At 30.6% G+C, this 23,002-nt stretch overlaps 1 protein-coding gene across 1 annotated transcript in view; it reads right to left on the bottom strand.

Moving 5' to 3' along the window:
• Positions 1-23,002, bottom strand: part of LOC129961653 (calcitonin gene-related peptide type 1 receptor-like) — a 65,741-nt gene that overhangs the window by 30,390 nt on the left and 12,349 nt on the right. The window contains exons 2-5 of the mRNA XM_056075183.1: positions 19,478-19,641; positions 16,170-16,336; positions 14,644-14,834; positions 13,423-13,548 (exon numbers count right to left, since the gene is read on the bottom strand). Coding sequence (XP_055931158.1) covers positions 13,423-13,548; positions 14,644-14,834; positions 16,170-16,336; positions 19,478-19,510 — 517 coding nt within the window. The 5' untranslated portion in view covers positions 19,511-19,641. The remainder of the gene's footprint in view (positions 1-13,422; positions 13,549-14,643; positions 14,835-16,169; positions 16,337-19,477; positions 19,642-23,002) is intronic.

Genomic DNA, 23,002 nt, shown 5'->3' with positions numbered 1-23,002 from the left:
ACCAACCATTCATTTTCTCAATACAATGTATTTCATTAATGTAACGAACATACACATTGTTTGATATCTTAAAAGTTGAACGTAAAGTGAAAAAAGTAATAGATTTTTTTATCCTGAAGTATAAAAATGAAATAAAGAAAATCAATATTCGTTTCGAAGAGCAATTGAGTGTACGATATTTCTTGTCAGTCCGTCTTTAGCCAACACGAATAAGCTCGATGGTTTGCCCACGCGAGAACATGCCGCCTATGATTGTCCCTGTGAAAACATGGCTTACCTAAATCTAAGCCGCAAACAGACATCGTTTGGCCTTGCGACTTACTGATTGCCATTGGGAATGCCAATCTAATAGGAAATTTAACGCGTTTGAATTCAATTGACACGTCTTTGAGAATCATTGGAATTCGTGCAGCAAAACATTTTCGGCTCGGAATTTGCCATTCAAAATGGTGGCTTCGATAACGTTTTTCATCAATTTTTTAATGACCAAACGCGTGCCATTGCACAGCTGTGGTGGGTTCAAATTCCGAAGTAAAATAACCGGAGATCAAACTTTCAGTCGTAGAAGGTGTGGTGACATGCCTGGTAAATCCAGTGAGTTCAAAAACTCTGCTGGATAATTTACAGCTTCCTTAGCATCACAAACTGTATCGATCGATTTGTAAGTCGCCTGGCAACGACTGCTATATCTTGAAATTTAAATCGTCGACGTCCACATTTTTTGCTACCAAAATGGCTGTTTCTGCCGGGCACGCATGATGTAAGTATTGTGTGCGTACATCGGGAAATATGCGGTCAATGAGAGCATTTTGCGAATCAACGATAGTGCAGAAGTTAGTGGACAATTTTATGCATCCAGTATTTTCGTAGACAGCAACGTTTCCATCACCGATATCTAACAATTGGTCCGAGAATGTGTCAGCAGATGGATCTTGCAGCATTTGGACGCGCGTGTTTATGTTTAGCTGGACTTTTCCAACATTCGTCACAGAGGCGATGATTTCAAGGAAGCGTTGATCTCCTCATCGTACGATGAACGTAGATAGGAACATCCTAATTACCTAGCGTTGTGAAATATACTTTACGACCTATTCTCATACCACATAAAAAATTTCATAAAAATCGGTCGAGCCGTTTCGGAGGAGTACGAACATAAACACCGTAACACAAAATTTTTATATATTAGATTATTATATGTTATTATGTATCATAAATGCAGGAAGTGATATTGGCTGTAAACTTGTTTTAGGGATGGTGATTCATTGAAGTATTTAGTTAGTTTCGACTGTAAGAGATGGCGACGATACTCATGTCAAGTCGGATCAGGCTGGGTTTTGGCATTCTATGGGGATGATCGCGCGCGTGTGACGTCAGGGCTCCTGGGAGGCTCCTAAAGGACTAACATTCGATTCTTCCGGCGGCGATGGACTAGTGAAGTCTGACGCTGTTTACGTGCTCCCTCTACGTACCCTTTTAATTTTTATGCTTGGTCATGTTTGGCGTCCTCATCTCAGATGAACCCTGCTCCTAATTAAATCTTATCCCATTTCTGTAAATGTTTAATTATATGTAGTCTTAATAAATTAATTGATTACCTAATTCGAATATTATTATTCCTTTTTTCAAAAAAATTCACTTTTCCCCTAGACACCGTATCGTCCTACATATATATAATAATTAGAAAATTATATTAATTATATGAGAAGCTATATTAGAAAAATTCGTCATATTTGCTGTAAAATGGAAATATATCAATATCATAATACTGATACTATGATTACGCTTTTAATGTGTTAACTTTTCCTAAGTCATCGAACTTTTAAGTCGAATATGGGTTTCACATTTGACTTTGTGCAAGGTACGTTAACCAACAACACTATTATCATATTGTCTAGACGTTGCCATGACTAAACATATATTCATATAAGTTGCTAGACAATTTTAGTATAATCTTTTCTTTTTTTTTTATCCAGTGACTTAGCGAGGCTAACAGACACCCAAAGCATAATATCATATTTTCGCCTCCAGTCGTTATCAGTAGTTAAGTAAATTATAATGCCTTCGTTATTATTTACAAATGATATAAACTCACTAATATTTTGTTCCTTATCATAAGACTAACGCCCAACACTCTTTGGTACTCGGTCACTACACTGGTGGGATACGTTTAAAAAGTTTAAATATATTTTTAAAAAGCCAAAATCTGTTTAGTTAAAATATTATAAATGTTCCAATTAAAATATGTTTTCAAAAAGCTAAGAAAAGAAAAAAGACAGGCACATGTTTCAATTCGTGATTGGTTAAAATGTTTGAAAGATACAATGGCGCAGTTGCTGCCATATACAGTTATAATTCCAAAGTAAACAGATAAATTAAAAAATAATTATTCTATTTCATCAACTTCTGAAAATAACTATGAAATTTGTATCTTCCTTTTAATCGGGTGAGCTTCGGATTTGTGGTTGATTGATTAGAATTCTTGAAATTTTAACTATCTCGCAAACTCGATGCTCGTTATAAAGATTAATTTTTTTAAACGTTAAATATATGATATAATCAATTACAAGTAAAATAACTTTTGTATTACAACAAAACTATTTTTAATATGTTATTAGTTAGGCACTTTGAAAATATAATAATGGTAAAACAAATATTTTTACAATATATTGCTATTACAAAAACTATATTTTGCTTTTTGTTATTGCTTTCATTTATTCTTTGCTTTATTTAGTTTTTATGAATTTAATAGTTTTCTTTTCAAAGTATAACAGCGAAACTACCCACTTTGTGAAATCTACAGTGAATTCTGCAAAAGGCTAACGTTTGGAACAAATGCTTAAAATATCTTTATGCTCTAAATATCAATTGAGTTTTATAAAATAATTAAAAATTAGTAATTAAGAAGTATAATTTATTTTTGAGTAAAAAATAACCTGCTATTAAATTAATAAAACAGAGAAAGTTAATTATATGGATAATTTGTTAATAAGAATACAAATCTTTAAAATTGAAATTCATGGATAACCCGTAGCAAATGTTTCAGTTTAGAAATAAAGAATTTATTTCAAGTTAGCACAGAAGATAAATTAGTAGTTCCTTTACAAAAAGAAAAAATACATTTATGTTTAAGTGCAATTAGATAACTTTATTTGCTTCACTTCAAGATCGTTATTAATATCTTTTCCACGATATCTTTCAAAAATGTTGTCATGACTAAATTATCTATATCTGAAACTTTTCTAGAGCCAAAATAAATTCTCTCTTAAATTTCTTTTAAATAAATCTTCATATTCATGAATTCATTTATCAGATTATTTTCAGAAGCTGTATTTCATTACTGAGGCGGTAATAATCCCAAAAAAACTGTCACTCTTTAGTCTATAACAAAACCGGAAATTGAAAAAGTAAGTGGTACATGTTCAGGCAAAGGCATTTTATTCGCTTTGATGAAAATTATTCGCTGCTTTTATTATGAGTGACAGTTGAAATGAACGAGTGGGTTTTTCAAGTTATACAAGACTAATTTAGCACTTCAGCGAGGAAAATTTTTCGATTTTAAAAGTAATACATTTTGACCGGCATTTTACTACGAACTCTTTATGTTCAGAGTTTAAAGAGGATAGAAATATAGTAAAACATCATTTGTATGTCTTTTAAACCATGTAAAATGATGTACAAAAAAAAAAAAATGACTTTTTCATATTTAATCCTAATCCTGCAAATCCATTTAAAGGGCTAAAGGATTTTTAACAGCTAAAACATATCTCGAAAGTTATCAAATGCAATTCTCACTAACGTAAGAAAAAATTCTTAAATTTAATAGATTTTTTTTTACCAGTTTTATATGGTGAGGTCATTCATTTAACCTCATAATTATGAATTTTTAAGTCGGTGATTTCATTGACTTAAGATTACTTTTTAAGTTATTGTAAAAAGTCATTGTAAAAATATTATAAGAGTCAAAATTACTTTTTACACTTTCCATTAATTAAAATATAAGCGAGAAAAAAAAAAAAAAAAAAAAACATGTTCCATGTAAATTGTCGAAGACGGAATTTGCTTGCACGCTAAGTTTTTCAGAAAAAAAGCAATTTATTTTAACAAGTTGCATCAATTTACCCCTAAAGATCATAATTTTATAATCATGAAAAGTGATGAATATTTTAATAGATTTACTGGAGTTGTGTTAATTTTTGATTAAAACACGATGACGCTTAAAACTTTTTAGCATATTAGCAAGCACTGAAAAAAAAAGTATACACAATAATTCTTTTATTTTGCATGATTTTCTCTATTATGTGCGTATAAACATGCGTGGAAAATTTCATATTGATACGATGAACCATTTTTGCTTAATCCTCCGCGCAAGGCTCTAAAAACGCAGTATTGAGAAAAATTATTTTAAAGTAAAAGTTTGATTGGAAAGTTAACAGTGACCTATACATTTTTGAATAACACAAGTGCAATATCAAAAAAAATGTTCAGAAAGGTTCAGTTATCAAACGAAATCACAAAAAGATTACGAAAAATTAAGGGTTTAAAAGGTTCTAGAGCCCTTTAATTACCTCGAGGTAAATGCTCCTATTAAGCGGGAGATGAAATCCTATTATCTCTTATTGTTCACATTTACCTCCTATTAAACGGGAGTGTGATCTAATACTGCAGTTTTATAATGCGTTAATAACAATAACAATGCATAATAAAGCGTTAAAAAAAAACTACAGTTCACTTCATTTTATTGAGCAAGAAAACAATGCTTAAAGTACGTAATGAAAAAATTCTTTAATCCACCTTTATGGATTTTAATTTCTCAAATTTTAGGTTGTAAAATGCTGGTAAAATTAGATGAAATGAAAGTCATTTTCACATTTCGCAAAGAGTTGGCCTCTTAAAGAGGGGGCGATTTATAGATCCATAAAAATGCAAAATCTCACATTTTTTTGTGATATATTCATCAGTTTTTTTTAGTCACGTAGAGAACATTTTAGTGGTTATTCACGCTTTCAATTTGTTTCATAATTTACTATAGTGTTTTAACATTTTAAAAGTACCATGGCTTTGGTGCCCTTCCTATAGTTAAAGAAATTTTCTTATCATTAGTATTGACAAATAGTAAAAGAGTGAGTTGATTTTTAGAATTTTTTTTCACCATTGCAATTATCGCCTTTAAAATGCGAGTACTTGCAAGCACACGATAAGAGAGAACACCTTTATCAACATTGTAGATGTTTTTTTTAGCTAGATTTTACTTATTTTATTTAGAAATTTTTTTAACTATAATAACCATTTAAAATTTTTTTTGAATCATATGTCACCTTTTCCATTTTGCACATCTTTCGATTCTCAGTTTACCCCTTGACTTGATTTCTGCAAACTACTGCACTGTCCTAGATTTTTCACCCGTCACAGACAAAGGTTTTCAACGTTGAAATTGAATTATTTTTGTGAAAATTTTGTTTCTGTTTCATCTATACTCAAGTCAAATGTTTTAAAAATTTCAGTTTCATCCTTCAATGAAAGAATTTTACGATATTAAGACATTTTAGCTTTATAAGATACAAATGGAACAGCAAGATAGAACAAAAAAAGTTGATGCTCAAAGACGGGTGTTCGAGAATTTCATATTTATCAAAAAGACCAGCCTAGTTAAGTGATCCTTCTATTTTATGTTTCCCTATTTTCAACCATAAGAGGTCCTCCTCCCATCCTGCATTCTTTATTTGGAAATGATCGAGAGGTTGCTTTCTGGGAAAAATCTCCCTCCCTTCGCTCTAAATAGGAAAGGAGAAATAATACATGCAGCAGAAAATTTGAGAATAAAAAGGTGGAGCATGGTGAATAGACCAATTTTGGTGCAGTGAAATATTTTATCACAAAAATTGTGAAGAAACGACATAAAAATGAGAAACTTGATGATGTTTTACTGTATGCATTTAAAACTGAATTATTTAAATTGAAAGAATTTGCTATAATAATGCCTATCAGAATAATTCTGTGTTGTATATTATTTCGGTCGAAATATAAAATTTGGTTTTCCTAAATTATCTTTCTACTTTCTAGTAGAAAGAGCACACAAAAGAAATTATAATTGCTCACAAAAAATTCGAGATTTTGATGAGTTTCCATGTATTAGGCTTTCCTGAATCTGAAAAACAAATATTTCTGGGACTAAGCTTAATTGTATGCGCATACGATAACTGAAATTGAATGAAATTGTATGAAACGAATGAATGAAATTGTAGTCTTTACATAAAAGTTGTATACTTTTTGAGTGAAATTCTTCCAAGGGAAGTTCTTAGGCACTGAATACAGTAATCAAAAATCGCGACGAACAAGAAGAATTAAATTTTTAACATTGTTTTGATACAAGTATTGTATATCATATAAAATTTTGGAAGTTTGATAATCAGTTTATTCGTGTGTATAGGGATTCGATAACCAGAAAAGCTGCAATAAAAGAAATAAAATTTAATATGTGATCTTAGTGTCGAAATAGTAGGTGCTTGCCAGATTTTAGATCTACCTGTTACGTAAGCATGTTGCCCCGCCTCTCACTTGTAACGCCCTCTAGCGGTATATGTAAAAAACCGTCAGTCTTTGTAACATCATCGACCAAGCAGCATCGCCGAAAGGCAAGGCTCAAACCAACTCCCGAAAGCGGAGAAACAATAAAATCTTAAAAATACAAAAAAGGTCCGTCATCATTATCGAATCTCTCCATTCTGGTCCTAGCGATCCGGAGACGAATTAGCGTAACTATGGAGAAAAATAAAACTCAAAAAGCCAAAGAGTTAAATAGAATCCGTGGAAGGATGAAGGCGAAACTAACAAGTGTTAAAAAGTTTGTTGAAAATAGTTCAACGGTTGAAGAAGAAAATAAATTTATAATCAGCTGTCAACAAAAGCTGGCAATTGTGGAAGAAATAAAAAATGAAATAGAAATTTTATTCAAGGATTATTTAGAAATCGACGAAGATGAAACGTTAAGCCAGAAGTGCGATCAAGAAATGTTGGATATCGAAGAAGAAAGAAACGAATTAGAGGTAAGTTTGAAATGCTTACTCTCTAATTATAATGTTAACGAAAATGTAATCCATAATATAAATGATCAAAATTCAAATTTGAAAGCCTATATCAATCATATTGAATTAAAAACGAAACTTCCAGAAATTCCCTTACCGCTGTTTTACGGAAAAATGGAAGAATTCAGTAATTTCAAAAATCAATTTATGTGTCTAATAAACGATAATACCGAATTAACGAATGATCAAAAGTTATTTTATTTAAAAGCTGCCCTCCGTGGTGAAGCTAAATTTATAGAAACAAGTGACGATACATTTGAGTCACTGTTTGCAGCTCTCGAAGAACGCTTTGAAAATAAGCGAGCAGTTGTTGATATTCACATTCGAAATATGCTAAAACTAGAAAAATTAAATTTTGAGTCCGCAAAAGGCTTACGAAATATCGCAGACACGATAAATAAAAGTCTAAGAGGTTTAAAAGGTTTGAATTTAGAATGTAATGACTTAACAAGTGCTATATTAGTAAATATAATATTAGAAAGACTTGACAAAGAGAGTAGAAAGGCATATGAAATGTCCATCCAATCAAAACAAATACCTTCATTGAAGGAGCTCTTGCAATTTTTAGAATCAAGAGCGATGGTACTCGATCAATTAGGGAAATACCCTACAAGTAACAAATTCCACAAGGAATTTCAAGGCTCAATAAATAAGCCGAAAAACTTTCTTCATGATGCGAATAAACTAAGTAATGTAAAGCCATGTATTTTATGTAAATTTGAACATCCTTTACAAAGATGCTCTGAATTTTTAAAATTGAGTGTTACTAAAAGAATCGAGCTTTTAGAAAAATACAACATTTGTAAGAACTGTTTGAAATTGCATAAGCCACCCTGCAAATCCACATTCCTCTGCCGGAGGTGTCAAAAATCAGGCCATAATTCTTTGATACATCTGGATACGCGCCGTGCAGAGGTAACGCCCCCAGACGCGGGGGAGCAACTTCATGTAAACAATGAACCGTCTGGCTCGTCCAGGTTCCCCCAAAAACTGACCCCTGAGGCTGAGTCAGCGCTTGCAAGTAACTCGAAACTATCTTCAAACCTTCTATGCACCGCGCAGTTATTTATTGAAGACGCATTTGGTCAAAAAATAAAAATAAAAGCCCTGTTGGATTCAGGGAGTTCGGTAAACATAATAACTGCAGATTTGGCCAATTCTTTAGATTTGAAGCAGGAAAAGGTTAATGCATCCATCTCTGGTATTAACGGAGGAGAATTCTTCGTTAAAAATAAATTAACCACTACCATTTTTAATGAAGACAATGATTTTTCCAGAACTGTATCATTTTTAATTATGCCTAAAATTACGCATTTAACTCCTTCTAAAGAAATTGATATCTCAAAAGTTAACTTCCCAAGTGAGATAAAACTTGCGGATGAGACTTTTCATATTCCTAGTGAAATTAATGCATTACTCGGATGCGAGTTGTTCTTTGATTTATTGAAGGCAGAAAAATTTAGATCATATGATAATTCACTCTTGTTACAAAACAGTGTGTTCGGATATTTAGTAACGGGAACAATCAACAGCAGAAATTCTCATTTCTTTTCTGGATTAATTTTTGAAAATGATAATCTGGAGAATTCTGTTAAAAATTTCTTTAACTTAGAATCTTTTCCTGATGATAATACAGATGATTCAGTCGAATCAAAAACATATGAACAAACTTACAGTGAGGAACATTTTCTTTCCACTCATAAGAGGGATAGTACCGGAAGGTATGTTGTTAAATTACCAATAATTGAAGAAAAACGTTCTACATTAGGCGATTCAAAAGAAATAGCGGAAAGGCGTTTAAATTTACTTTGGGAAAGATTAGATAAAAATAAAACAATGTCAATACAATACAAGGCTTTCATGGATGAATATTTCCAGTTAAATCATATGGAAAGAATTTTAGATTCTCCTGAAATTGCCAATAGTGAACATTATATTCCTCATCATGCCGTGTTTCGCCCAGAATGCACATCAACACCCTTGCGTGTCGTTTTTGATGCATCTGCAAATTCTAGCAATGGAGTTTCACTTAATTCCATTTTATTGAACGGTGGAACAATTCAACAGGAACTATTTTGCATCATTCCAAGATTCCAAACATATCAGTTTGCATTTAGTGCAGATATAAAGAAAATGTATCACCAAATTTTGGTCGCAGAAGCAGATAGAGACCTGCAAAAAATTCTGTGGAAACCTAACAGATTTTCTCCTGTGCAAACATACAGACTACGGACTGTGACATATGGAACAAAATGTGCTCCATTTTTAGCCACCAGAACACTCAAGGCATTAGCTGAGAAAGAAAAAAGTGAATTTCCTCAAGCATCTGCAGCACTTCTTACTGATGTTTATGTTGGCGACATTTTAACTGATTCAAATAACTTACCAGAAACCAAGGCTTTACAACAGCATTTAATAGAACCTTTAAGTAAAGGAGGCATGCAACTTCACAAATGGGTTTCAAACCATCCTGAATTATTAGGGAATAAATCAAAACTTAAATTTTGAATTTCCAGACTTAACAACAGTTAAAATTTCAAAGATGTGTTATCATCAAGAATCCCACCACCATAGACCTACATTGCTTCTGTGATGCCTCGGTTAAGAACTACGGTGCAGTCATCTATGTGTGCTCAATAAATAAATCCAGTGAAGTGAAAACAAGTCTTTTGTGCAGCAAATCGCGAGTGTGTGCAATCAATAATGACTTTATGAAAGAAGTTAAAACTTTTTGTGAATTGAATTTACTAACTAATATTTCTAATAATTTTATTTGTAATATTTTAAATTTAAGTAACAACTATACTAAAATTGTAAGTTATCTTTTCAGATTTATTAATCATTTGAAGTGTTCTTCTAAAATGTAAAAAATGTAAGATAATAATAATGGAAATTGAAGCAGCATCCAACTTCATGGTAAGCAAGGTGCAACCTTCTGAATTTTCAGAGTAAATTAATTATTTGTCAAAATGGCAAAATTAACTAAATCAGTACAAGTTTGGAAAAATTAGAAACATAATTATTTGAATAATTTGCATCTTAGAAACAAATGGCAGTTAACTAAGAATAATGTAAATCTTAATGATATGGTTGTAATCAAAGATCCAGATTTGCTTCCATATAAATGGAGACTGGGTAGAATTCAAGAATTAATAAAAGGTTCTGATGGTTTAGTCAGAGTTGTTGTAATAAGAGTTTCGAATGGTGTTATTAAAAGAGGTATTAGTCAAATATGTTTACTTCCAAAAAATTAATTGGATTTATATGTGTATATGATTGTAAATAATATATAGACTTTAACTCATTTGTATAAATGTGTATATATAAGAATTATTTCAGTACTATTTTGTGTAAATTTATATTTAAGAATTATTTTAGTATTTTTTATTTGTTTTTACATTTATTCATTTTTTATAATAATTCTGTCGAATTTATTGTAATGTGTGAAATTCATATAGTGTCTGAATATTGAAATTGTACAATTTCAAGGCGGGAGTATGTTACGTAAGCATGTTGCCCCGCCTCTCACTTGTAACGCCCTCTAGCGGTATATGTAAAAAACCGTCAGTCTTTGTAACATCATCGACCAAGCAGCATCGCCGAAAGGCAAGGCTCAAACCAACTCCCGAAAGCGGAGAAACAATAAAATCTTAAAAATACAAAAAAGGTCCGTCATCATTATCGAATCTCTCCACTACCTACCAAAGTTTTTGCGCCATGTACCATTTTCATTCACATAAAGAGACGCAAATAATCCTGAGATTATTTGAATTGAAAATAATTTGCTTTGAAAAAGCCATAAATTCAAAGGTTTGAAGAAGTAAGTTAATTCAAAATTTAATCGCAACAGTACGAATATAATCGCCCGAATTGCTTACATCGGATAGCCCTCAAGGCTTCGCAATGTTCAGTTGCTTAGCCAATACTGAAACTAAACCTCCAGAGCTAATTTTCGCATTACCGCCTTTTATTAGTTTGGCAAGGTGATTAATCAAAATGTCTGGAAGTCTCTCGCACTTTGAGAACCAAATTTCGAGATTTCATATTTCCCAAACAAGCATTTGGAATTAGAATTTGGTTATCAAGTCTCCAAAATTATCGTCAAGTTAAAAACCAGATAACAAAGGAAAGATGTCTGCCATATATACTAGATTCTTTTTTTACTCTATACGATGAAGGTTAGCAAGAAACTCGCCGTATTCTATAAGTATAGAATAAAAAAAAGAGGAGACTTTCTCCGTTTCAATTTTTGTATATTCATATCTTAGTCGTATCGATTTGGTGAGGTCATTTCAATTTTTAATTAAGAATATTTAATGAATGAAACAACCAAAATATTCTAATAAAACTGATATTGACAAAAGGAGCAATTTTTTTTATTGAAATAGATGCTTGATTTTTACATCTATTAACATCATAATGTTAAAATTTTATTGATTTTTCCGAATAATAACTACAGTGCATATGGTACAATGGGGCTCACCTGATTCTTGCACCACAAACCTCAACACTGAGCAGATTCAATGATAAAGATATCTATTTAAAAGGAAATTTCTCAAAGAATATTTCTTTGATCATATTCACTTCATTTCAACTCTAATTTTGCATTAAAATGAATTATGTTATATTTTTGTTACGTAATGAAAATAAATACAGGTCGATATTAAACATTAGGTGTTTAAGCACTTTTTTTTGCAAAACTATTATTTGAATCATAACTTTGTGCACATACTCACCCTGAGCATGTGGTTCCGATTTCAGAAAAAAACAGTTTATATTTTAGTGGACAGGCAGAAAAAGGAACTGCGGTGCTTACAATTTACACAAAATCGATAGTATTAGAAACCCTGCCTATATATATGAAGCAATTTTTATCAAATACGATGATGCTTCAAAATCTTTCAGAAAGAGAAATAACAATACTTTTGCTTGACTTAAGGCATTTCGACAGGTTGCGTCATGATCTGTTTACGATTACAAATCTTCGACGAATGATTTAGGCTTTGTAGCAATTGGAACTTTTGCAGTGAAATTTGGACTAGAGTGTAAAGAGCTGAAGATTTGCGACAGCATTTGTTGTTGCTGCAACAAATCCACATGATAGTAATAACGCACATGCAATTTAATAACTTCATATTTTTCTTAAAAGAAAAATGCAGGCGCTTTTTAAAAAATAATCCACGTATTCGTACAGCACAGCCATTTCGCTATTATTTTCCTAAATATGTACTTTTTTTCGCTTTAAAAAAAATCAAAATTTCAAACTCAGAATAATTCTTGCACAAAATTTGATTGCGATTCAGCCAGTAGATTTTGCCCGATAAATGTCTAAACATCTCCTGTTTAATTTATATTTTCTTGCACTGTGATAGTAATAAGTGCAAGAAATATCAGTATGGATAAGCAATTCTTTTCCTTGCCAAGAAATCTAGCGGTAAAATTACCACTGTTTGGCAATTTGTTTTCTATCTGAAGTCAGAACCGAATAATGTGATTATGGAATCCACTTTATATACAAAATTTTACAAGAATAACCAATACAAAATCTTTAACATCGTACTTTGAAAGGCCTGCAATATTAACTTTAATAAAAAATGGGTAACATTTACCTTAGTAATTTAAGTTTATCTAGTAAAATAAAAGAAAAAATTTCTTTATTTTTGTTTTTACCAAAATTATGGCAAGAAATTAAATTTCATTCCCGAAATTTTAACTTACTGTTTATTCTTCTTTAACTATTCACAATCATTGATACTTTTCTTATGTAGTCAAAAAATTCTCTTAAAGTTATACTAAAATATTTATTTAAAGAATCATGCAAAATATTAATAAGGCATTAATAGTAGTTATTGAGCGAAATTTGCCATGTGGTAACTATAATTCAACATAATATTCAGAATAACTTAGTATGCAATTAATTCACTGCATATCAAACATAATAACGTTCGAATATGTTATATGTTATCGAATATGTTATGAAAGAATTTCGAATATGTTATACACATGTATAGACATAAGTATTTGTTTTCTTTCAAATATTATTTAATTGCATAAATTTAAAAAAAAAAGAAATAACAAAACAGTTTTTATTTAAACATTTGGACAATTTACTAGATTTGGTAGGATCAATTTTGTAATAAAACCTAGATTTAAAAAGAAATCAAATTAAATCGAACAGAAAACATTGATTTATGTAGTGGTTACGTTAATGGCCATGAGCACTGCTATATTAATACATCACATACTATATAGATATTACGAAAACGAACGACCGATAGTTAAATTATTTTTTATTTCCCGTTTAATGAACTGTAGTAATTAAAATATAAAGACAACTTACTTGTACACGAAGGTGGTCCATTTTCGAAATAGATATGTTCCTGGCAGGGCAATTCTGCCATTTTTCCCGCTTGAGTATCGGGCCAACATTGCCACCCATCCCAAGTGCGTGGACAATACACAGTATCTGAGAAAAACAAATATGTATATAATTGCAATTAACGACAAATAAATATGAATCGTGGAATTTATGTAAATAAAAAAAATGTTTTCTTTCCTTTAAGAAATGGAATCTAGTATTTTTGCCTTTCTGCATATTATAGAATCTCGAAAGAAATTTCTTCCGTATTTTCGAAAATACTATTTAAATGTTTAAACTCGCATTCTAACTTTAATCATCACAACTTCTTAATTTTTTCTTCTTGATGAGGCTTATACGTCTTGTTAGAATTTATTTATCTCCAAAATAAAGATGCGGATAATAATTTGATACTGACATTCTGATATTTTTAATATTATTTATCTTGTCATTCTGTTAAGTAAACTTATCTCCTAAAGAAACCGTGTGTTATGATGGCATTTTATTACTGTAGTTACTTTATTAACTTCTCCAGAAAAAAAACCAATGCATTTAAAACGGCATTATTTGAAGATATATTATTGAAAATTGACAAAATAATCATTTTCTACTTTCACAGGATTCTTTTAAGATTGACTTGAATTCCATAGAAAATCTATAATACACATATAATTTTGTTTACATTTGAATAATATAAAAATGTGCAAAGCTCTTAATAATGTATTTATTTAAGTATTTTAATTTAAGAATATAATAGGACATAAACAGTAAAGTGTTATTTTCTGGAATTCCATCTCCCTTGAATGTGATAACGAATACATAGATTTTGCTTAATATATAATAATATCATGTAACAAAATATTTGTATAACTATACCATATACCAGTCATGATTTATTAAAAAATTTATCAATAGATCAAGTGGCTTTGACAAATTATCTTCATATCAGCACACTCAAAAATTTTCAAATATTTGAATCTTTTTTCTTTAAATTGTTAATAACATTGTATACAATTGACTTGTGTAGGGAACAACAGATTTTTAACGTATTTAAACATACGTTTAAGTGAAAGCTACAATTATTTAAGAGAAAAATCACTTGGATATATTAAATATCTCAGTAGTAGCTATATAAATTTACATTGAAAGCGTTTTAAACGAATATTTTATTTAAAAAAATCTTTCAAGTATTGGTTTTCTTACCTGTCAATAATGTAGGAGATTTGAGCATGACATTGCAGCAATCCCATGCTGCTCTGCAACAAGCTATCCATTTTTCAGCAAATGATTCTTCGGCAAATGTGTTCAGTATCATTTCACTGATATTGAACGGATCAACATGGTGAGTAGTATTTAGTAGAGGATCATACAGAGTGCCAAGCTCTCTTGTGTAACTGTAATAAATAAACGTATAAAGGACATTTTTATGCAATACATTCAGTATGGATAATGAGAGAATTTATTGCACATTTTATAGACGTAATTTGATTTCATTTTTTCTTTCAGGAAGTGAAGATAAATTTGTAGAAAGGCAGGTGAGCCAACAGCAAAATTAAAAAAAAATAAACCCTGAAGAAATCGATTAAATGTTAATAAGTTCATCGATAAAAATATAGCAACTGAAAACTATACTGCTAATAAATATAAGAGCCGGTGGTTAGGTCTCGGTTACGGAACCGAGAGCTTCAGGCTCGAGACCCTATTCTACCGAAGTACCGTCGTGTAAACGGGTCGGGTGTATCTTAAATTCGTAGGGGTTAAACGTTCTCCCATTGGTGTGGTGTGAAAATTTGGAGAGCGGGGAGTGGGGCGCCAGCTCATCTGAAGGCGGTTCAAAATTAAAAGTCTTTCTCAAAATATCCCTAATTTTGCTTTAAAAGGGGACGTTAATTAATAAATGCATTACTTCAGTAATTGCCGTTTAAAGCGATTACTTCGAGACTTAAGAATTTTGATACTCTGCCTCCCTCCAAAAAAAAATTCACATATTTCAAAGGCTTCTATGTTTATTTCAAACATAACTGGAAAACCCTTATTTGTTGCTTATCACCAAATATTCCTTTACAGTTCACTTACATATTGTCCATATAAGTACATAAGTTTTTTTTTAACGAACATGCATGCATGTATGCCAAATTACATCAAGATCGGACGAAAGTTGTAAACTTATACAAAAGATAAGCAAACATTAATAGTCTGTAATATTTTGGCCAAAACCAATCAAATAAGAAAGTAGGGTAAAAAAATAATTCTTTTATTTACAGCTTTATATATTTACAAAACGTGTTCTCATCTAGGTTAATTTTATTTACAAAAATCAAATAATCACGAAATGGTTTCTCGATCAATTGGAGACTAAGTCACCAAGAAAAAACACAATCGCTAACAGGCTTTTAGCTTTAAACGTCTCCAGGTCCACTCCAGAAATCCACCGATCTTCATCGGGGGACCCTAGGTTCCCTATTGCCCAATAGCTGCTCATCAATGCTTCCTCAATGATCTAAATTCGATCGAGGGAGTGTCTGAAGGATCCATCTTTGTAGCCGACCGCCTCTTGAGAACATGTCAATTATAATCAATTCGTAGCTAACATCGGCTGAAGTGCACCTGAGTTTGACATTTAACGACAATGGTTTCTGGTGACAATGGCTTCTAAATGCAACAAATACAATAATTAGACAAGATTTCTGAAATTTAAGGTTAAAAATTAAAAGTTGATAAATACTCACTGCAGTTTGAAGCGGAAAGCTACAGTAGGCATATATTTGTAACAACGTGCACAAGCATCAGATCTAAAAACTTCATAAGGAAGATAGATTTGTCGTTCGTTACGGCATTCTGCTCCAGAATTTTCGATTGCCGTTATGATGGAACTAGCTTCACACTGGAAAAATTTCTGAAATAAAGTTCATAAAACATTAATCTCTAGTTCAAATTTGTGCTGCTTTTCGTAAGATGCATACAATTTTTAAAAAGTGCTTTTAAATGTACGTTTAAATGATAGCTGATAAGTAAAAAGTAAAAAACGGTCATTAAAAAAACATGGTCGAGCATTTTAGTTTTTTGAACATTAAATCAAGAGCAAATATAATTAACTTTAATACAATGTGGAATATGAAGACAGTATATTTTTATTACAAGGCTTACAGGAAAATCTAAATGATATAAACCTAAATCCATTAATGGATGTATCATAATATGGGCTGTTGCCATAATTTAAAATTTAGCGACATCGATAAAAAAAAAAGTTATAAATACGGAAAAGAACTGGCATTTCTCGTATCTATTTCTTAATTTTTAAATACTTTTAAATTTCATTTCATATGCTTTAATTTTTTAGATAAAGTAATTATTGTTAACATAATCAAAATTTTAAAAGATAGATATCAGCATTTCCCTAAAATTTATAGCATAAAAATGTCAAATACAAATATTTATTTTAACCATTAGAATAAGACTTTTTTTTGTCTAACAATAATGGAATGGATTTTGTTTAAATTGGGTAGATTCCAGGAGAGATACTGTTATTGTGCCATTTAATTTCAGCCACGGCTTCACCTGTAATTCTTCAAGTCTTCCAACTTTCTTAATTGTGTAATACAGAAATAAGAATCAATATATGCGAAATCATAAAAGCATTTTCCGATTAAAAACCTAATGGAGCGTTTAATCAAAGAATAAAATGCTTTACTCGTATTTACCAGTAATATTCGTAATGCAAATATCTTAAATGATGTTGCAAATAGAAGTAATAATACATATTAGCAAACATTAATGCTTATAACTCAGCAAAAATGAATACAGCGAATGAGCTTGTTTTGTTATAATTAAATTCGTTATGTCGGGGTTTTAATCTTCATTTATTTCAAGCTTAAATAAGATTCAAATCGCAACTATATCCTATATTTTTAATCAGTAATCGGCTATCTTTTAACCAAAATTTGCATATGTTTGGCGATGTTAGTAAGTCACTCACTTATCATTTTAATCTACAATGTATATTTTGTATCGGGAAACCGTGCTGTTATTGCATGATTCCATAATTATATCTATAGATTGTGATAACTTTTCCCTGCTTTGAAATACAAAATGGAAGTGAAAAATATTTACTAAATGTATATAGTTTAAATTAGCTCATCTTTGTACTTGTTTCAATATTATATACGAATAATGAAATTTCAAATGAAATGTTAAAAGATGCATTTTATATTCCTTGTCGAACATTCCTTTTAATCTAATCATAAAAAATATATAACCAAAAATAATGTAACACTTTATTAGTCTTACATATATTATAGTTTGCAAACCTATAATATATGTACTACTAATATACAAATTGCTATAATAATTTCACTCTTTTCCTAAGCAACATTTTTCAATCTATGAATCTTCGCAAATTCTTTAATGACAAAGAATGATAATAATTTTTAGTAGTTAACAGAAAAATTCATTTAAAGCATTTAATGAATCCATAAGTTTATTTGGTTCACGATGAAAAGTTACACCAAAAAAATACAGTGACAGATTTGCTCCGGCTTTGCTCTTTTAACAATGAAATTTCGACATAAACATTGGACACTATAAAACTTTTGATTGATGTGTTGCCTCCGTCAACAGAAAAATTTATGTTTTCCATTTCGCCTGCTTTTCTTTAAGGTGAGTTACCGCAATTCGGTGGGAACAGAAGAGATCCTGCGTTTTTTGTTGCCATGGTTCTCTGCTATATTCGGCCGCCTTCGCGCATGCACGCTTTGCATATTCAGCAGAACAGGATCTTGATCCAAATTAAAAGTTCAATATTACGGGGAGTACCCAGTGTTTAAATGCCAATAATTTGGACATGAAATATCATGTAATAACAATCTTGTTAATAGATACTCAAAAATATAATATTCCATTTCCTTCATTCTACAGTGAACTGAACTCTCATTCTCAGAGAAAACTTAGAGCAGTGGAATTGGTCTCCTTAAAACTTTCTTACATACACTCTAATAAAGGTGTTATCTCAGAGAACGCCTTGCATAGCATTGGCGTACAACTGTTAATAAATATTAATCTTTGGCGTGAATTTAGCATTTTCACTGAATCTATCGTGTCATCCTTGGCGAGTTATTTGGCGATTAATCCCTGGAATGCGGTTAATAGTATCCGAATATCGAATTTGTATTTTAGACGCGTTTTTCCCAATCAATTGAAACAAAACTTGACACAGAAATCGCAAAATTCCATAGTAAAATTGATATATTTAAGCCATTGCGCTTTTGATTGTTTCTGTAAGTACAGATTGATAGACAGACAACCCTTAGTTGAATTTCGCTCAAACTTTGACAGATATCTACTCTATAGATGTTACATTTGTGTACCGAATCTTATATAGTTCTCTTCGTTTTGTAGTTACCGTTTTGTCCTATATTCAAACAGCCGAACAGACGGACTTCTATCAAATTTTGAGTAAAATCTTTTTCAGAAGAAATCTGCAAATTTGGAATAAACACCGTATACCGAAGTTCAAACGTCTAACTCAGAGTATTTTTGAGTTATCTTTCTCACAGACAGATAGACAGACGGACATCTTCTAAAAATGTGTTTTTCGAACTCAGGAAGGTCTAAAACGCGGAGATTCATCAAAATCCCGAGTTCGAATTTAATGATTACTGTACTTTATCTACGTATACGAGAAAGTTAAAATGACCGATTCTTTATTTTTGTTGTTGTGGCATGATTTTTAGATAAATTTCCTTTACAGCCTACTGTAGTATGCATTCTAATTAATTCTCTTATTTACTTCATTCATCAAAAATGAATGTATGAGAGAAATTATATCAACAATTTACTACCAATCATACTTTTCGAAACGCAAGTAGGTTTTGGAGGACAGCTAAAATAAAGGATTCTTGTTGTAATACCCGTTTTATCACCGGTAATAACGCATCAATTAAAACCAAGAAAGTTTTTTTTTTCTGTGTAAAAGAAAAAAAGCGTGCTATTATAATATAAATTACAGGAAATAAAATAGAAGAGCCATATTTTTACTTACTTGAAAATATAAGAATGCTAATAAAGTCAGCATGGCTTTTTGTCTTTGGAAACTTCCTTTACTTATCACTTGAATAATGAATGCTCTAAATTATGTCAGTTCTTTTAATCAAGTATATTTTCTCTCAGCTTCTGGAATCACAAGAGTTTTCAAGTTCAAGACATCTATAAAAAAAAAAACTTTCATTTTAGTTTGATTTACTTTTCAAAGAATTATTCGACACTTTTTCAAGTCTAAATGTTACGAAAGTCCAGTGTTTTATCATTATAAAAATCTTATTTTTCATGCAATATCTATATGATTCCATTATTGTGATGCGCACAACTACTTATGATGAATACTTGGCATATGTCACTACTAAGTATGATCTTTCCACAAAAAAAAATTGAAAACCAAATTTAAATTTTCATCTCTTTCTATTTCCGAAGAATTATGTTTATATAATTGAATTAATAGTATCAATTCTTAGGTAATTATAGAACTATATATATATTTAAAGATGATATTTTTGTACCAACAGAATACATTTAACTCATTCTTATTTTCATAATTTCTGGAATTTCTTGCTTTCATGTTTTTTGTGTCCATGTTTTGTTATTTCACATCTTTCTGAGTGTGTGTATTATAAATCTCAGAATTTCGGATTAGTTACCCAGAATTTTTTTTTAATTCCTTGACACACACTGAGCGATTGATTGGTTAATATAAATAATTTTTTTTTACAGAACTTCAATCTAGGATCCTATTGTCGATATTTAGTATTGACTATTAATGCTCGTTGTCGGATTCGAAAATCTTTTTTTTATATATGCATCAGAATGCATTTAATTAGTCAAAATAGAGATGAGAGGAGATATGGAAGGAAGAGATATTTACATTTAACAATAAGATGAACTCGAATTATTTGCGGACTTAAAAAGCAGAAATTAGAATCCTAGTTGTCTTGAATTAATGTCCGTAGAAAACAAAATTTGAATTTCATTATAATATTAAAAATCTTGTTAGAGATTAAGCATGAAATTAAATTTTTAAAAATTATTGACGATAAAAGAAATTGCATGCAAATAAAACGGATATCGCTAAAAAGGAAATTTGAGTTTTAAGATAATACTAAAATCCTTTCGTTACATAATAATAATACCTGAAAATATTAACATCAATTATTAAAGCAAGTCACAGCGCGCTTGCATATTTCACGATGCTTAACATGTTCGCTGCCCCTACTCATACCCGATATTTGGACCATCTAATTAGATTACCCCTTCTTTGCTATTTAATTAAAAAAGAGAAGAAATTATTTAATTAGATAGCAGGCATGGTCTACAAGTGATACAAGCGGCAGTCAGCGTATAGGGACTATTTCGGTGTTCGATTAAACCTTTTAAAAGTCGTCTATTTCTATCATCTTTTCATCTCCCCCCCCCACCCTTCGGCTCAATGGGAGTTTCAGCGAGTTCTCTTCCGAGCATTTCTAATAAGAACTCATTAATTTTAATTAAGTAAAATTTATATGTCGTATATTTTGTAGGTATATTAATTAGCCGAGCAACATATTGAATTAAGTGCAGGTGAAAAAATGTTTATGAAGCAGAATGAATGTTTGTAAGGCATTTATTCCAGCCGATTTCCTTTAGACATTAAGAACAATTTCATTGCCACGCACATTAGCGTTGTATCTGTATATTTCTCACCGAAGAAGTGTGATCTCAATAAAGAGTGAAATTAATTTTACTATTTACGACAAAAATATCTCATTCAATTTTATCATAGTTACTTAACTACTTTCCGATTTACAATAATTTGTTTATGTGACATTATATCTAATATATAAAAATCTCGTGTCATGGTATTTGCGTTCGTACTCCTCCGAAACGGCTGGACCGATTTTTATGAAATTTTTTTTTATGTGTATTTGGTAAATATGAGAATAGGTTGTGAAGTATATTTCATAACACTAGGTAAATAGGGTCACCGGCCCATTGTCATTCCAAGATATACGCAAAGTGAATGGGCAACATCTAATATATAATGCCTTGTGCTCGGCTTGCCCACTGGACGATAAGCTTGCTGAAGCAGCATTGGGCTGTGCAGCAACACAAATTCGTTTACTATTCACTATAGTGTTGACTACATGTTTCCCGGGACGATCAGACACGTTGTGGGATAAGCACAAAGATTCAATGACTGACTATATATTGCATCGAATTCGTAACGGTGCAACGATCTAATGATTACATTCAGAGACGCTATGTACAATAAAGCATTGATTGTTATCGAGGATCTTTGCGTTGTCATTGCCAATTTACCACTCAGTCATTTCGGTATAAGTTTGCCAAATCGAAGTGCATCTAATTAATGGACACCGAAATGAATATTGATTTTCTTCATTTCATTTTTATACTTTAGGATAAAAAATCTATCACTTTTTTCACTTTACTTTTAACTTTTAAGAGATCAAACAATGTATATGTTCGTTACGTTAATTAAATACATAGTATTGAGAAAATGAATGTTTTTTTTTATATATCTGCGATCATCGTCCAAAGCGCTCCATTCCTCTTTCAGTCATAGATCCCATCCCCACACACAATACATTCGTTATTTTTTAATTAACAGCCAAAATAATCATTAGAGATAATTTATATGGCAAAACAACGTTTGCTAGGTCAGCTAGTTCTCTAATAGAATATAATATCATAAACATATAATAAAACAACATTGGATCTAAAATTTAAAAAGTAGTCGAATTTATCTTTAATTTTAAGAAATTGAAGCTCCAAAATGCTTTTAACATATCGAAAGATTTGTTTAATTTTTTATGGAGAAGTTAATTTCAAATTTCAGAAAGTTACTGTAGTCATAAATCTTAAAAATCTTGATTTGAAAGTCTGATCAGTTAGAGATCGAATTCTATATATTCTTGTATAGCAATTTCGAAATTTCGCATAATAACCTTGTGGAATATAATTTCTGAATTGCCTAGTTTTAATTCAGAATCTTCAAACTCAATCTTTAATTCTTGTATTTAATTCTTTCAATACTATTTTTTAAATTTATATTTAGAAAATCCATAGTTTCATTTTTTTTTTTGAAATACTAATTTTATTCCATCAAACATCCTTCTTTTAAAAATGTCATATTCTGTAATTAAATAGTAAAAGAATTTTAAAATTATATTTAGGAAAAATTTATAATTCAGCTATACATTTTCATGGATTCCCTTTCGCCGATTTTACTTTTAATTTTAGACTTTTTTCTGGATCTAGAGTTATAAATAATAAAAAAAACTAAATTAAACCTTGAATTTATGTTAAACGGAAAGTGCACTCTTCTAGATCATTTTGACAAATTTTCAATCACAAAATAAAAAAGCTCTATGAAACTGCTTTTCCAGAAACATTTATTACTTTCCGAGATTCGTCACAATTTGAAGATTTCACTTACTGCTGCGCAGACAACATTTTTCTATTTATAAAAATAACAATATTTCACAATTACTCAACCATTTACGAGTTTATTACGACA

Source organism: Argiope bruennichi, chromosome 1, assembly GCF_947563725.1.
Source record: "Argiope bruennichi chromosome 1, qqArgBrue1.1, whole genome shotgun sequence".
NCBI lineage: Eukaryota > Metazoa > Arthropoda > Arachnida > Araneae > Araneidae > Argiope > Argiope bruennichi.
This window is presented reverse-complemented; position numbering and strand designations above follow the sequence as displayed.